Source organism: Manis javanica, chromosome 4 (assembly GCF_040802235.1).
Source record: "Manis javanica isolate MJ-LG chromosome 4, MJ_LKY, whole genome shotgun sequence".
Classification (NCBI taxonomy): domain Eukaryota; kingdom Metazoa; phylum Chordata; class Mammalia; order Pholidota; family Manidae; genus Manis; species Manis javanica.
In genome coordinates, this window is record NC_133159.1 from 40540051 (window position 1) to 40555763 (window position 15713).

Below are 15713 nucleotides of genomic sequence, written 5' to 3' on the forward strand. Positions count from 1 at the left end.
ATACCATATAATTCCTATAGGCTTTTCCAATTATAAACTTGTGATATGCTATTATCTTTTACTATTCCCTAGATAAAGTAGGGATAAAACATTCAAAGATTTTTAAGATCTTAAAAAATTCCTTGTATTTGTCCTTTATTATCCTCATCTACTGCCTTGCAGTAATTGATGATACAAATCTTAAAATGAAAAGTGTTTTATACAAAGAATGGTACTGGAAAAATAACAAATTCACAGCTGGATTGGGAAGGGAAAAACCTAGATAAGAAAAAAAGGAAGTGAAAGCAGTACAAAAACAAACAAACCCTAGGTCTCAAATCCTAGTAGAGTCAGAAAAACACACTCTGGGCCCCAATCAGCATGAGGTCCTGTGTATTTCTGAAACTCAAGGTCTTGAAATTTATGAGAATTGCACAGGACCAGAAATCAGCTCTCTCAACCTCCTAGCTAATGCCTTAACACTACACTATATAATATTACTTGCAATATTGTCATTTAATTTTACTGAGGAAATGAACATACATGAAATAATCTTTTATAATTTATTTGTATAGGTTTTTTAAACCTATTTTCTGGCTGTTGGTGCTATTACTTTGGGAATTGGTTTCTTTGCTTTGGCATCAGCTTTATGGTTCCTGATCTGCAAACGAAGGTAAGTTCATTTGAATATTTTAAAAATTGTTTACTTTTAAAAATTCAGTGAAAGACTTTTTCAAATGATATTAAACTTAACTGTAATAGTATTGAATCTGTCATTTGAGGTTTGGTTATAGACCCTTTGAGGAAAAAACTTAACATGTTTAAAATAGTCTGAAAAGAGAAACCCCAGTCATATGAAAATTATAATAGTCCAAATGATATAATAACAGTCTTCATGAGTTCAAATTTTAAGAAATAATGAGACATGTTTTATTCTCTAGAAGACATGGGTTTGAATTATCATGTAAGACTAGAAACTTTTTAAATGTCTGACTACTAATTTAGAGCTTAAAACATTACTGAAAGACCAAGTCTCTTTCTTTAGGAAATATTTAAGAAAAGAGCTGACATAAAGCTCTGGTATGGTCTAAATGTCATCTTTTGCCAGTGACAGAAAAAAAGATATTCGACAGCTCAGTTTCTTTCAACCCTAAATTTGGTGCTTTTGATAGTTAATCAATTCAGAATTTGCTTTGTCTGATGTTTAAAAAATACAAAATGTAATATGATCTTCCACACACTCTCCCAGTATTCCTTATCTCAGCAAATGTGTACTACCTAGCTACTTGCATAAGTCAAAAAAATAAAAATTACTCACTTATTCGTTCTTTCAACAAATTTTTACTGGGTGCTTGCCATTGTTCTAGGTACTGAGGATACAACTATGAACAAGTCAGACAAGGTTCCTGTTTCATAGACTTGCACTGCCACTGGGAGGAGACAGCTAATCAACAAATGAAGTGGTCAGGGAATGTCTCTCCAAGTGGGCAGTATTTAATCTGAGATCTGAGTTAAAAGAAGGAGTCAGACTTATGTAGACCTTGTGGAAGACTAAGCTGAAGGGATAGCAAGTACAAAGATCGAAGTGGGAATGATCTCGGTATTGTTCAATAAACAGAAAGAAGGCCAGTGTGAACAGATGACATGAGAGAGGGTAATGATGATGAGATTGAAGAGGTAGATAAGGACCAGACCACATAGGAATATGTAGGATGAAATAGTGGGATTTGGATTTTATTATTTGTGCCATCAGAAAGTTTTAACCAGGGGAATGACATTATGATAACAGCTAACACTGAATGCTTACTACATACTGTTCTAAGTGCTTTACACATTATCTCACATAGACTTCCTAACAGCTCCATGAGGTAGCAGTAATAGTATCTCCATTTTAAAGTCACCTATAGTTTATTTACATTTTTTATAACACTTTTTAAGTGAGATATAATTTATATACAATAAAGATAGATTTTAAATGTATGATGATGAATTTCAACAAATATATTCCCATGTAACTACAAACCAGTCAAGATATGGAACTTTCCTATAATCATGTAAAGTTACCATATGCTTCTTTACAGGCATCACTCCCAGCACCCACCTAGACATAATCATTATTCTGATTTTTATCCCAATAGGTTAATTCTGCCTATTCTTGAACTTTCTGTAAATGGAATTATAGGGACTTTTTATATCTGTTTTTTTTCCAATTAACATAATACTTTGAGATTCATTTATGTTGTTGCATTTATCTGTAGTTTGTTCTTTTTATTGATGAGTAGTGTTCCATTATATGTTTATCCATTCTTATGTTAGTGGACATTGGGGTTATTTCCAATTTTTAGCTTTTAGGAATAAGGCTGCTATTAACATTCTTGTATAAATCTTTTTGTAAAAGTGTTTTCAACTTCTCTTGGGTAAATACCTAAGGGTAGAATTGCTGGAACTTTGTTAGAAACTTCTGAACAATTTTCTAATATATTTTATCAGGGCTTGTTACTGGACTGAATGTGGTAAGGAAAGGCAAGTGAAATGACAGAATTAATGCCAACATCTACATTTTTACCATAAGGAACTAAGTGATTGGTTGTGCCATTTCCTGAGATGAGATGATCAGAGAGGGGAGCAAGTTGAGGGTGTGGTGATAAACTAGGAGTTGTATTTCAGGTATAAATTTGAAAGCCTGCTAGAAATCCAGTGGAAATGTCAAATAGGCAGATATACATGTATAAACTTCATGAGAAAAGTCAGGGCTCAAGATTTAGGTTATTGTTATGTAGAAGGTGTCTAAAGTCATAGAACTGGGTGAGACTAACAGGAGTGACTGTTGTGTGTAAGAGAAGTGATGAATCTAGGACTGGACTGTGTCCTTCAGCCCACCAACAGCTAGAAATCTGGCAAAAGAGCAGAAAGGATTGACACCATCTGAGAAGGAAACCAGAAAGACATGTTGTCAAGGAAGTCAAAATTAGAAAATGTTTCAAGAAGAAGGTGATGAACAGTTATGTTAAAGGTGCTTAAGAAGTTGAGAAAGATGAGGATATAGAATTTTTGGATTTGGCAACATATAAGTTATTGGTGACCTGGAACTGTTTTGGCACAGTGATGGGTTCAGAAGCTTACCTTTGAATAAAGCACAAGATGTGAGAAAATTGAAGCAAGTACAGACATCTCTTTAAAGAAGCCGTTTTTGTGTATGTGAGGAGGAGTTGTTGAATGGGGCAGTAGCTGAAGGAGAATGGGAGGTCAAGGAAGAGGATTTTTTTTATCTCAAGTGAGGCAAGACATGCTTGATATCTCTCTTCTCATTCCTATTCTCACTGCCTGAACCATCACCAAAATTTTATTTATTTTACTTCATCAATTGCTCAAATCTGTCAATTTCTCTACATTACCACTGCTACCACCTTATTCAAGTTATCAGTATCCCCCACATAGACTACTGCAGTAGGAGTTACAACTGACCCTTACCCTCTCTGTTCTCATTTACTCTCTCTCCACACCTCAGCCAGACATTTTCCAAATGCAGATCTGAGTAAGTCACCCTACCCTTATACCCCATCCCCACTATATTATAAAGAATGTCCCATTGCCTTTAGAATAAAGGCAAAATGACATGTGGTCTACCCATGCGTACTCCCCAATTTTATCTCCCACTTTCCCTCTTGCTTTCTGTGCTTCTGCTGCACTACTCTAATCTGTCCAGGAGAGCTTTGTACTTGATATTCTCTCTGACTAACATATTCTTCCTCTTACATCTCCCCTCTTCCACCACACCCTACCTAAAAATTACTAGTTTTTTTCAGATGCTCAAGTCAATTATCCCTTCCTCAGAAAAGCCTCCCCAACCTCTCTAACCAGGTTATTAAACTTTGTTATATTCTCACACAGTACAAGGTAGTTTTCCTTGATAACACTTTTCACAGTTGTAATTTTTCATTTTCTTTTGATTCTTTTATTGATGTCTGACTTGCATACTAGCATTTAAGCTCCATGGAAGCAATGGCAGTCTCATCAGGGTAGTTACTGTGCTTTTTTTCACTTGCCATTATACAAAACTCAGCTTAATGCCTGGCACATAGTAAGTACTCAATAAATATTTGTTAAGTGAATTAAATTCGATGAATGAATTAATCCTAATTGTTCATACCTCATTAAGGAATATAATGATCTCTTGAATTAATTTGGAAATTTTCTAGTACTTGTGGAAAAGGAAATGGCAATGAGCATATTTTTTAAATTGTTGAGTTTAGAATAACTGAGAGAAAGTACATTTACTTATAAGTTAAGTATTTTTCTTTAATCGCCTGGATTTACTTTCTGGCTTGTTATTTTTAACCCTCTCTCAGAATTGTGTAGCATAGATAAAAATCACAGGTACTTATCTTGCACAAATCATTAGTTTCAATTCTGTTATCTCCCACTTACTTTTGTCAAAGATATCATTAAATATAAAACTGACCAGAGGGGTGGAGCCAGGATGGCGGCGTGAGTAGACAGTGGAAATCTCCTCCCAAAATCACATATATCTATGAAAATATAACAAAGACAACTCTTCCTAGAATAAAGACCAGAGGACACAGGACAACATCCAGAACACATCCACACCTGTGAGAACCCAGTGCCTCACAAAGGGGGTAAGATACAAACCCCGGCCCGCAGGTCCCGAGTGCCCCTCCCTCCAGCTCCTGGCAGGAGGAGAGAGGTCTGAGCAGGAGGGAGAAGGAGCCCAGAACTGCTGAACACCCAGCCCCAGCCATCCAGACCAAAGCGCAGACACAGTGCATGTGCAGGGCCCTGGATACTAGGGAAACAGGGCAGCAAGAATGGTGAGCGGGTACCGGAGGCTGGCGCGGAAGGACAAAAGAAAAGCAAGCAGTGACCATCTTTTTTTGTTGTTGTTTTGTTGTGGTGAGTGCTTTTTGGAAGTCTTAAAGGGACAGGGTCTCCAATACTAGGGAAACAGGGCAGCAAGACCGGTGAGCAGGTATCAGAGACTGGCACCGGAGAACAAAAGAAACGCGAGCGGCCACCTTTTTTTCTTTTTCTTTCTTTTTTTTTTGTTGGTTTGTTGTGGTGAGTGCTTTTTGGAAGTCTTAAAGGGACAGGGACCCCAATACTAGGGAAACAGGAAACAGGGCAGCAAGACCGGTGAGCAGGTATCAGAGGCAGGTGCCAGAGAACAAAAGAAAAGTGAGCGGCCATTTATTTTTTGTTGTTGTTGTTGTTGTTTTGTTTTGGCGAGTGCTTTTTGGAAGTCTTAAAGGGATAGGGACCCCAATACTAGAGAAACAGGGCAGCAAGTCCGGTGAGCAAGTGCCCGAGGCTGGCGCCAGAGAATTAAAAAAATGAGCGGCCATTTTTTAATTTAATTTAATTTTTTAATTTTTTTAAATTTTTATTATTATTATTTTATTTTTTCATTTTTTTGTTTTTGTGGTCGTTGTTTTGTTTTGGAAGGTGCTTTTTGGAACTTTGAAAGGGGCAGGGCAGGACACTTAGTCCAGAGGTAGGGAATCCAGGGATCTCTGGGCACTCTAATCCCCTGGGCTGCAGGGAGCATGGAGGCCCCTTACAGAGATAAATAGCCTCCCAGCCGCTCCCCCTCCAATGCAACTCCACGACTTTGGAGCAGCAGCCCAAGCCAGGCCACACCCACAGCAACAGCGGAGATAAACTCCATAGCAGCCGGGCAGGAAGCAGAAGCCCTGTCTGCACGCAGGTACCCAGCACAAGCCACTAGAGGTTACTATTCTCCCAGGAGAGGAAGGCCACAAACCAACAAGAAGGGAAGTTCTTCCAGCCATCACTAGTCCCAGCTCTGCAAATTATTCCTATCACCATGAAAAGACAAAATTACAGGCAAACCAAGATCACAGAGACACCAGAGAAGGAGACAGACCTAACCAGTCTTCCTGACAAAGAATCCAAAATAAAAATCATGAACATGCTGTCAGAGATGCAGAGAAAAATGCAAGAGCAATGGGATGAAGTCTGGAGGGAGATCACAGATGTCAGGAAGGAGATCACAGAAGGGAAACAAACCCTGGAAGGATTTATAAGCAGAATGGATAAGATGCAAGAGGCCATTGAAGGAATGGAAACCAGAGAACAGGAACATATAGAAGCTAACATAGAGAGAGATAAAAGGATCTCCAGGAATAAAACAATACTAAGAAAACTATGTGACCAATCCAAAAGGAACAATATCTGTATTATAGGGGTACCAGAAGAAGAAGAGAGAGGAAAAGGGACGAAAGTATCTTGGAAGAAACAATTCCTAAAAATTTCCACCAAAATGGGGGAGGAAATAATTGAACAGACCATAGAAATACACAGAACCCCCAACAGAAAGGATCCAAGGAGGACAACACCAAGACACATAATAATTAAAATGGCAAAGATCAAGGACAAGGAAAGAGTTCTAAAGGCAGCTAGAGAGAAAAGGGTCACCTATAAAGGAAAACCCATCAGGCTAACATCAGACTTCTCGACAGAAACCCTACAGGCCAGAAGAGAATACCATGATATATTTAATGCAATGAAACAGAAGGGCCTTGAACCAAGGATACTGTATCCAGCACAACTATCATTTAAATATGATGGCAGGATTAAACAATTCCCAGATAAGCAAAAGCTGAGGTAATTTGCTTCCCACAAACCACCTCTACAGGGCATCCTACAGGGACTGCTCTAGATGGGAGCACTCCTAGAAAGAGCACAGAACAAAACACACAACATATGAAGAATGGAGGAGGAGGAATAAGAAGGGAGAGAAGAAAAGAATCTCCAGACAGTGTATATAACAGCTCAATAAGCGAGCTAAGTTAGGCAGTAAGATACTAAAGAGGCTAACCTTGAACCTTTGGTAACCACGAATTTAAAGCCTGCAATGGCAATAACTACATATCTTTCAATAGTCACCCTAAATGTAAATGGACTGAATGTACCAATCAAAAGACACAGAGTAATGGAATGTATAAAAAATCAAGACCCATCTATATGCTGCTTACAAGAAACTCACCTCAAACCCAAAGACATGCACAGACTAAAAGTCAAGGGATGAAAAAACATATTTCATGCAAACAACAGTGAGAAGAAAGCAGAGGTTGCAGTACAAATATCAGGCAAAATAGACTTCAAAACAATGAAAGTAACAAGAGATAAAGAAGGACACTACATAATGATAAAGGGCTCAGTCCAACAAGAGGACATAACCATTCTAAATATATATGCACCCAACAAAGGAGCACCAGCATATGTGAAACAAATAGCAGCAGAACTAAAGGGGGAAATAGACTGCAATGCATTCATTTTAGGAGACTTCAACACACCACTCACCCCAAAGGATAGATCCACCGGGCAGAAAATAAGTAAGGACACGGAGGCACTAAACAACACAGTAGAGCAGATGGACCTAATAGACATCTATAGAACTCTACATCCAAAAGCAGCAGGATACACATTCTTCTCAAGTGCACATGGAACATGCTCCAGAATAGACCACATACTAGGCCATAAAAAGTGCCTCAATAAATTCCAAAATATTGAAATCCTACCAACCAACTTTTCAGACCACAAAGGTATAAAACTAGAAATAAATGGTACAAAGAAATCAAAAAGGCTTACAAACACATGGAGGCTTAACAACATGCTCCTAAATAATCAATGGATTAACAAACAAATTAAAATAGAGATCAGTAAATATATGGAAACAAATGACAATAACAACACAAAGCCCCAACTTCTGTAGGATGCAGCGAAAGCAGTCCTAAGAGGAAAGTATATAGCAATCCAGGCACACTTGAAGAAGGAAGAACAATCCCAAATGAATGGTCTAATGTCACAATTATCGAAATTCGAAAAAGAAGAACAAATGAGGCCTAAAGGCAGCAGAAGGAGAGACATAATAAAGATCAGAGAAGAAATAAACAAAATTGAGAAGAATAAAACAATAACAAAAATCAATGAAACCAAGAGCTGGTCCTTTAAGAAAGTAAACAAAATAGATAAACCTCTAGCCAAATTATTAAGAGAAAAAGAGAATCAACACAAATCAACAGAATCAGAAATGAGAATGGAAAAATCATGACTGATTCCACAGAAATAAAAAGAATTATTAAAGACTACTATGAAAACCTATATGCCAACAAGCTGGAAAACCTAGAAGAAATGGACAACTTCCTAGAAAAATACAACCTTCCAAGCGTGACCAAGGAAGAAACACAAAAGTTAAACAAACCAATTACGAGCAAAGAAATTGAAACGGTAATCAAAAAACTACCCAAGAACAAAGCACCCAGGCTGGAAGAATTTACCTCGGAATTTTATCAGACACACAGAGAAGACATAATACCCATTCTCCTTGAAGTTTTCCAAAAAATAGAAGAGGAGGGAATACTCCCAAACTCATTCTATGAAGCCAACATCACCCTAATACCCAAACCAGGCTAAGACACCACAAAAAAAGAAAATTACAGACCAATACCCTGATGAACGTAGATGCAAAAACACTTAATAAAATATTAGCAAACCGAATTCAAAAGTATATCAAAAGGATCATACACCATGACCAAGTGGGATTCATCCCAGGGATGCAAGGATGGTACAACATTCAAAAATCCATCAACATCATCCACCACATTAACAAAAAGAAAGACAAAAACCACACGATCATTTCCATAGATGCTGAAAAAGCATTTGACAAAATTCAACATCCATTCATGATAAAAACTCTCAGCAAAATGGGAATACAGGGCAAATACCTCAACATAATAAAGGCCCTATATCATAAATCCACAGCCAACATTATACTGAACAGCGAGAAGCTGAAAGCTTTTCCTCTGAGATCGGGAACTAGACAGGGATGCCCACTCTCCCCACTGCTATTTAACATAGTACTGGAGGTCCTAGCCATGGCAATCAGACAAAACAAAGAAATACAAGGAATCCAGATTGGTAAAGAAGAAGTTAAACTGTCACTATTTGCAGAAGACATCATATTGTACATAAAAAACCCTAAAGACTCCACTCCAAAACTACTAGAACTGATATCAGAATACAGCAAAGTTGCAGGATACAAAATTAACACACAGAAATCTGTTGCTTTCCTATACACTAACAATGAACCAATAGAAAGAGAAATCAGGAAAACAATTCCATTCACAATTGCATCAAAAAGAATAAAATACCTAGGAATAAATCTAACCAAAGAAGTGAATGACCTATACTCTGAAAACTAAAGTCACTCTTGAGAGAAATTAAAGGGGACACTAACAAATAGAAACACATCCCATGCTCGTGGCTAGGAAGAATCAATATCGTCAAAATGGCCATCCTGCCCAAAGCAATATACAGATTTGATGCAATCCCTATCAAATTACCCGCAACATTCTTCAATGAACTGGAACAAATAATTCAAAAATTCATATGGAAACACCAATGACCCCGAATAGCCAAAGCAATCCTGAGAAAGAAGAATAAAGTAGGGGGATCTCACTCCCCATCTTCAAGCTCTACAATAAAGCCATAGTAATCAAGACAATTTGGCACAAGAACAGAGCCACAGACCAGTGAAACAGACTAGAGACTACAGACATTAACCCAAACATATATGGTCAATTAATATTTGATAAAGGAGCCATAGACATACAATGGTGAAATGACAGTCTCTTCAACAGATGGTGCTGACAAAACTGGACAGCTACATGTAGGAGAATGAAACTGGACCATTCTCTAACCCCATAAACAAAAGTAAATTCAAAATGTATCAAAGACCTGAATGTAAGTCATGAAACCATTAAACTCTTAGAAAAAAACATAGGCAAAAACCTCTTAGACATAAACATGAGTGACCTCTTCTTGAACATATCTCCCCGGGCAAGGAAAACAACAGCAAAAATGACCAAGTGGGATTATATTAAGCTGAAAAGCTTCTGTACAGCAAAAGAAACCATCAATAGAACAAAAAGGAACCCTACAGTGTGGGAGAATATATTTGTAAATGACAGATCCGATAAAGGCTTGACATCCAAAATATATAAAGAGCTCACACGCCTCAACAAACAAAAATCAAATAATCCAATAAAAAAATGGGCAGAGGAACTGAACAGACAATTCTCCAAAAAAGAAATTCAGATGGCCAACAGACACATGAAAAGAAGCTCCACATCACTAATTATCAGAGAAATGCAAATTAAAACTACATGAGGTATCACCTCACACCAGAAAGGGTGGCTGCCATCCAAAAGACAAACAACAACAAATGTTGGTGAGGCTGTGGAGAAAGGGGAACCCTCCTACACTGCTGGTGGGAATGTAAATTAGTTCAACCATTGTGGAAAGCAGTATGGGGGTTCATCAAAATGCTTAAAACAGATTTACCATTTGACCTAGGAATTCCCCTCCTAGGAATTTGCCGTAAGAATGCAGCAATCAAGTTTGAGAAAGACAGATGCACCCCTATGTTCATCGCAGCACTATTTCCAATAGCCAAGAATTGGAAGCAACCTAAATACCCATCGGTAGATGAATGGATAAAGAAGATGTGGTACATATACACAATGGAATACTACTCAGCCATAAGAAGAGGGCAAATCCTACCATTTGCAGCAACATGGATGGACCTGGAGGGTATTATGCTCAGTGAAATAAGCCAAGTGGAGAAAGAGAAATACCAAATGATTTCACTCATCTGTGGAGTATAAGAATAAAGGAAAAACTGAAGGAAGAAAACAGCAGCGGAATCACAGAACCCAAGAATGGACTAACAGGTGCCAAAGGGATAGGGACTGGGGAGGGTGGGTGGGTAGGGAGGGATAAGGGGGGTGGAAAAGAAGAGGGGTATTAAGATTAGCATGCATAGGGGGAGTGGGAGAAAGGGGAGGGCTGTACAACACAGAGAAGACAAGTAGTGATTCTACAACATTTTGCTATGCTGATGGACAGTGACTGTAAAGGGGTTTGTGGGGAGGGACCTGGTATAGGGGAGAGCCTAGTAAACATAATATTCTTCATGTAAGTGTATATTAAAGATAACAAAAAAAAAAAGAAAGAGAAGGGGGATTACTCCCTGATAGGATCAAACTAACTAAATCAATGATTAATGCATGCTTTAAATATCCTTAATTTTGATCACTTAAAGGGTGTCAGATGATCAGCTATGGAGGTACACTTTGCTGATAATATTCCTTTCTCTTAAAAAAAAAGCAGTTCCTGTGTGGTGACCTCCAATGAGTTCTACGCAATAGTATAAAGGGCATATCAAAGTGTGGGCAAAAGGTCTGTTTGTGTTTATACAGAGGATCAAAGCCTAATTTGGCTACCCAGAAAATGAACTCAGATACGATATGAAGCAGAACTTCCAACATCAGCACTCTCTGGAAGAGTCATACCAGAAGATGATCATCAAAAAACCTCAACAAAGATCCAGGTGATGCTGCAGTTGTAGCTGCATTCATCCCACCAATTCCTGGACTTGCCATTGGAATGAAGAAGGAGACATCTAAGCTGGCCTGTGCATACAGTAAAACAACAAATTTGACTAGATCTATACTGTTGGAATTCAACCAAGAATTAGGAGAAGTGCAAGTTGTAGCACTCCAAAATCTTACAACTACAGACTATCTACTGTTTAAAGAACACATGGGATGTGAACAGTTCCCAGGAATGGGTTGTTTTAATTTGTCTGATTTCTCTCAGACTGTTCAAGTACAGTTGGACAATATCCATTATATCATAGACAAATTTTCACAAATGCCTAGGGTGCCTAACTGGTTTTCTTGGCTTCACTGGAGATGGCTGGTAATTATAGATCTGCTTTGGCTATGTAACTGTATTCCTATTATGTTAATGTGTGTGTGCAATTTAATTAGTAGTTTAAAACCTATATATGCTTAAGTTACTCTACAAGAAGATATGTCAAAGAAATAATCAATCTTCCCATGTTTTCTTCCATCTGCTACCTCTATAGCTTTTCTTCTTCCTTCCTAATTACAACCCTTAAATAGAATTCGTGCCTCATATTGAATTCATGAAGTATCATAATTCCTCCAAGTGGTAAAGATACCTCAAGACAAATGCTGGGCATAGAAGCCACAGGGCATAAATCTGTAAATAAGTAAAAAGCTAACCTTTTCAAACAATATGGCTTCTCTCTCACTTACCAACTTTACATTCCCCTGTATGGCCCCGGAAGATGACTGGTTAGCCAGAGACGGGTAAGATTCCTCAAGGGAGGAACAACCTAAGACAGGCACAGTCGCAGGGGGGCCATCAGGTGAGAAATTGGGGATCAACAGATGTGAGGCTTAGAACCTCACCCCCCCTGTTTTGAGAGAAATCTTCTGCATCTGTGAATGTTTTATTGCCCTTGTCTAGCTTGGATTAACACATAGTCTACAGGCACACACCTGATCATCTACATTTGCTCTCTTACAACACTAAACTATGTTTTCTACCTTTATCTTGCATCTACCTACCACTTCAGCATTTTATTAAAATAATAATAATAATAATAATAATAATAATAATAATAATAATAATAATAATAAAGGGAGAAATGTGGGATTCACATATAAATCAAGTATAAAAATCAAACAGATATTCATATTTGACCTGATTGTTTATAGTTCATAATGAGTGATCAAAACCAAAAGTTTTTGTGATGACTACCCTTGTACTGTTCACCATGTCAGAACTTACTCACTATGTAAGAATTTGTTCATGTAAGAACTTGTTCATTATGCTTCAGAAGATTGGAGACTGATGAGAATTAGGCTTGGGGTGGATTAATGATTGTGCATTGAGCATTGAGTCCCCTATACAGAATTTTATTGTTGTTAACCATTTGATCAATATATATGAGAGATGCCCTCTCAAAAAAAAAAAGAAAAACTGACCAATGAGTTTAATTTAATTTCCCTTGACATTAAAGGCAAATATGTAATGAGATTAATTAACATCAAAGTTGATTGATAATCTCACAACTAAAAAGAAGAATATAAAAACTCACAGTTATTCTTCAAGTTAGAGATATTAACCCTGCATAAGATATAGTTTAATTTACATTCTTTTTTTTTTACTTTGGTTTCATTAATATACAGTCACATGAGCAACATTGCGGTTACTAGATTACCCCATTATCAAGTCCCCACCACATACCCCATTAGAGTCACTGTCCATCAGCATAGTAAGATGTTACAGAGTCACTACTTGTCTTCTCTGTGCTATACTGCCTTCCCCGTGTGCCACCCCCACGTTATGTGTGCTAATCATAAAGCTCTTTATTTCCCTTCTTCCTCCCTCCCTTCCCACCCACCCTCCTCAATCCCTTTCTCTTTGGCTACTGTTATTCCATTCTTGGGTTCTGTGAGTCTGCTGATATTTTCTTCTTTCAGGTTTTGCTATGTTCTTATGCTCCACAGATGAGTGAAATCATCTGGTTCTTGTCTTTCTCCACCTGGCTGATTTCACTGAGCATAATACCCTCTAGCTCCATCCATGTTGTTGCAAATGGCAGGATTTGTATTCTTCTTATGACTGAAAAATATTCCATTGTGTATATGTACCACATCCTCTTTATCCATTCATCTACTGATGGACTCTTAGGTTGCTTCCATTTCCTGGCTATTGTAAATAGTGGTGCAAAAAATATAGGGGTGCATATGTCTTTTTGAAACTGGGGTCTTGTTTTCTTAGGGTAAATTCCTAGGAGTGGAATTCCTGGGTCAAGTGGTATTTCTATTTTTAGTTTTTTGAGGATTCTCCATACTTCTTTCCACAATGGTTGAACTAGTCTACATTCCCACCAGGAGTGTAGGAGGGTTCCCCTTTCTCCGCATCCTTGCCAGCATTTGTAGTTCCTTGACTTTTGGATGTTGGCCATCCTAACTGGTGTGAGGTGATATCTGATAGTGGTTTTAATTTGCATTTCTCTGATAATTAGGGATGTGGAATATCTTTTCATGTGCCTGTTGGCCATCTGAATTTCTTCTTTGAGGAGTTGTCTGTTCATATCCTCTGCCCATTTTTTAATAGGGTTATTTGATTTTTGGGTATTGAGGCATGTGAGTTCTTTATATATTTTGGATGTTAACCCCTTATTGGATATGTCATTTACAAATATATTCTCCCATACTGTAGGATGCCCTTTTGTTCTGCTGTTGGTGTCCTTTGCTGTACAGAAGCTTTTTAGCATGATGTAATTCCATTTGTTCATTTGCGCTTTTGTTTCCCTTGTGCAAGGACATGCATTCAGGAAAAAGTTGCTCATGTTTATATTCAAGAGATTTTTGCCTATGTTGCCTTCTAAGAGTTTTATGGTTTCATGACTTACATTCAGGTCTTTGATCCATTTTCAGTTTACTTTTGTGTATGGGGTTAGACAATAATCCAGTTTCATTCTCTTGCATGTAGCTGTCCAGTTTTGCCAATACCAGCTGTTGAAGAGGCTGTCATTTCCCCATTGTATATCCATGGCTCCTTTACCATATATTAATTGACCATATATGCTTGGGTTTATATCAGGGCTCTCTAGTCTGTTCCATTGGTCTATGGGTCTGTTCTTGTGCCAGTACCAAATTGTCTGTGGCTTTGTAGTAGAGCTTGAAGTTGGGAAGCATAATCCCCCCTGCTTTATTCTTCCTTCTCAGGATTCCATTGGATATTTGGGATCTTTTGTGGTTCCATATGAATTTTAGAACTATTTGCTCTAGTTTGTTGAAGATTGCTGTTGGTATTTTGATAGGGATTGCAATGAATCTGTAGATTGCTTTAGGCAGGATGGCCATTTTGACAATATTAATTCTTCCTATCACGAGCACGGGATGTGTTCCCATTTATTGTTATCTTCTTTAATTTCTCTCATGAGTGTCTTGTAGTTTTCAGAGTATAGGTTTTTCACTTCCTTGGTTAGGTTTATTCCTAGGTAAATTATTCTTTTTGATGCAATTGTGAATGGAATTGTTTTCCTGATTTCTCTTTCTGCTAGTTCATCATTAGTGTATAGGAATGCAACAGATTTCTGTGTATTAATTTTGTATCCTACAACTTTGCTGATTTCAGATATTAGATCTAGTAGTTTTGGAGTGGATTCTTTAGGGTTTTTAATGTACAATATCATCATCATGTCATCTGTAAACAGGGACAGTTTGACTTCTTCCTTGCCAATCTGGATGCCTTTTATTTCTTTGTGTTGTCCAATTGCCATGGCTAGGACCTCCAGAACTATGTTGAATAGAAGTGGGGAGAGCAGGCATTCCTGTCTTGTTCCCAACCCTAAAAGAAAAGCTTTCAGCTTCTTGCTGTTAAGTGTAATGTTGGCTGTGGGTTTGTCATATATGACCTTTATTATGTTGTGGTACTTGCCCTCTATATCCATTTTGTTGAGAGTTTTTATCCTGAATGGATGCTGAATTTTGTCAAATGTTTTTTCAGCATCTATGGAGATGATCATGTGGTTTCTGTCCTTCTTTTTGTTGATGTGGTGGTTGATGTTGATGGATTTTCAAATATTGTACCATCCTTGCATCCCTGGAATAAATCCTACTTGATCATGATGGATGATCTTTTTGATGTATTTTTGAATTTGGTTTGCTAATATTTTGTTGAGCATTTTTACATATATGTTCATCAGTGATATTGGTCTGTAATTTTCTTTTTTTGCGGTGTCTTTGCCTGGTTTTGGTATTAGAGTGATGCTGGCCTCATAGAATGAGTTTGGAAGTGTTTCCTCC

General features: G+C 37.7%; 1 protein-coding gene across 1 annotated transcript in view; it reads left to right on the forward strand.

The window, feature by feature from the left end:
- Nucleotides 1–569: 569 nt before the first annotated feature.
- Nucleotides 570–15713, forward strand: part of C4H1orf185 (chromosome 4 C1orf185 homolog) — a gene marked incomplete at its 5' end in the record, with an annotated part of 45238 nt that continues 30094 nt past the window's right edge. Inside the window, one exon of the mRNA XM_037021772.2 lies at nt 570–652. Within this exon, the coding sequence (XP_036877667.2) occupies nt 570–652 (83 nt within the window). The remainder of the gene's footprint in view (nt 653–15713) is intronic.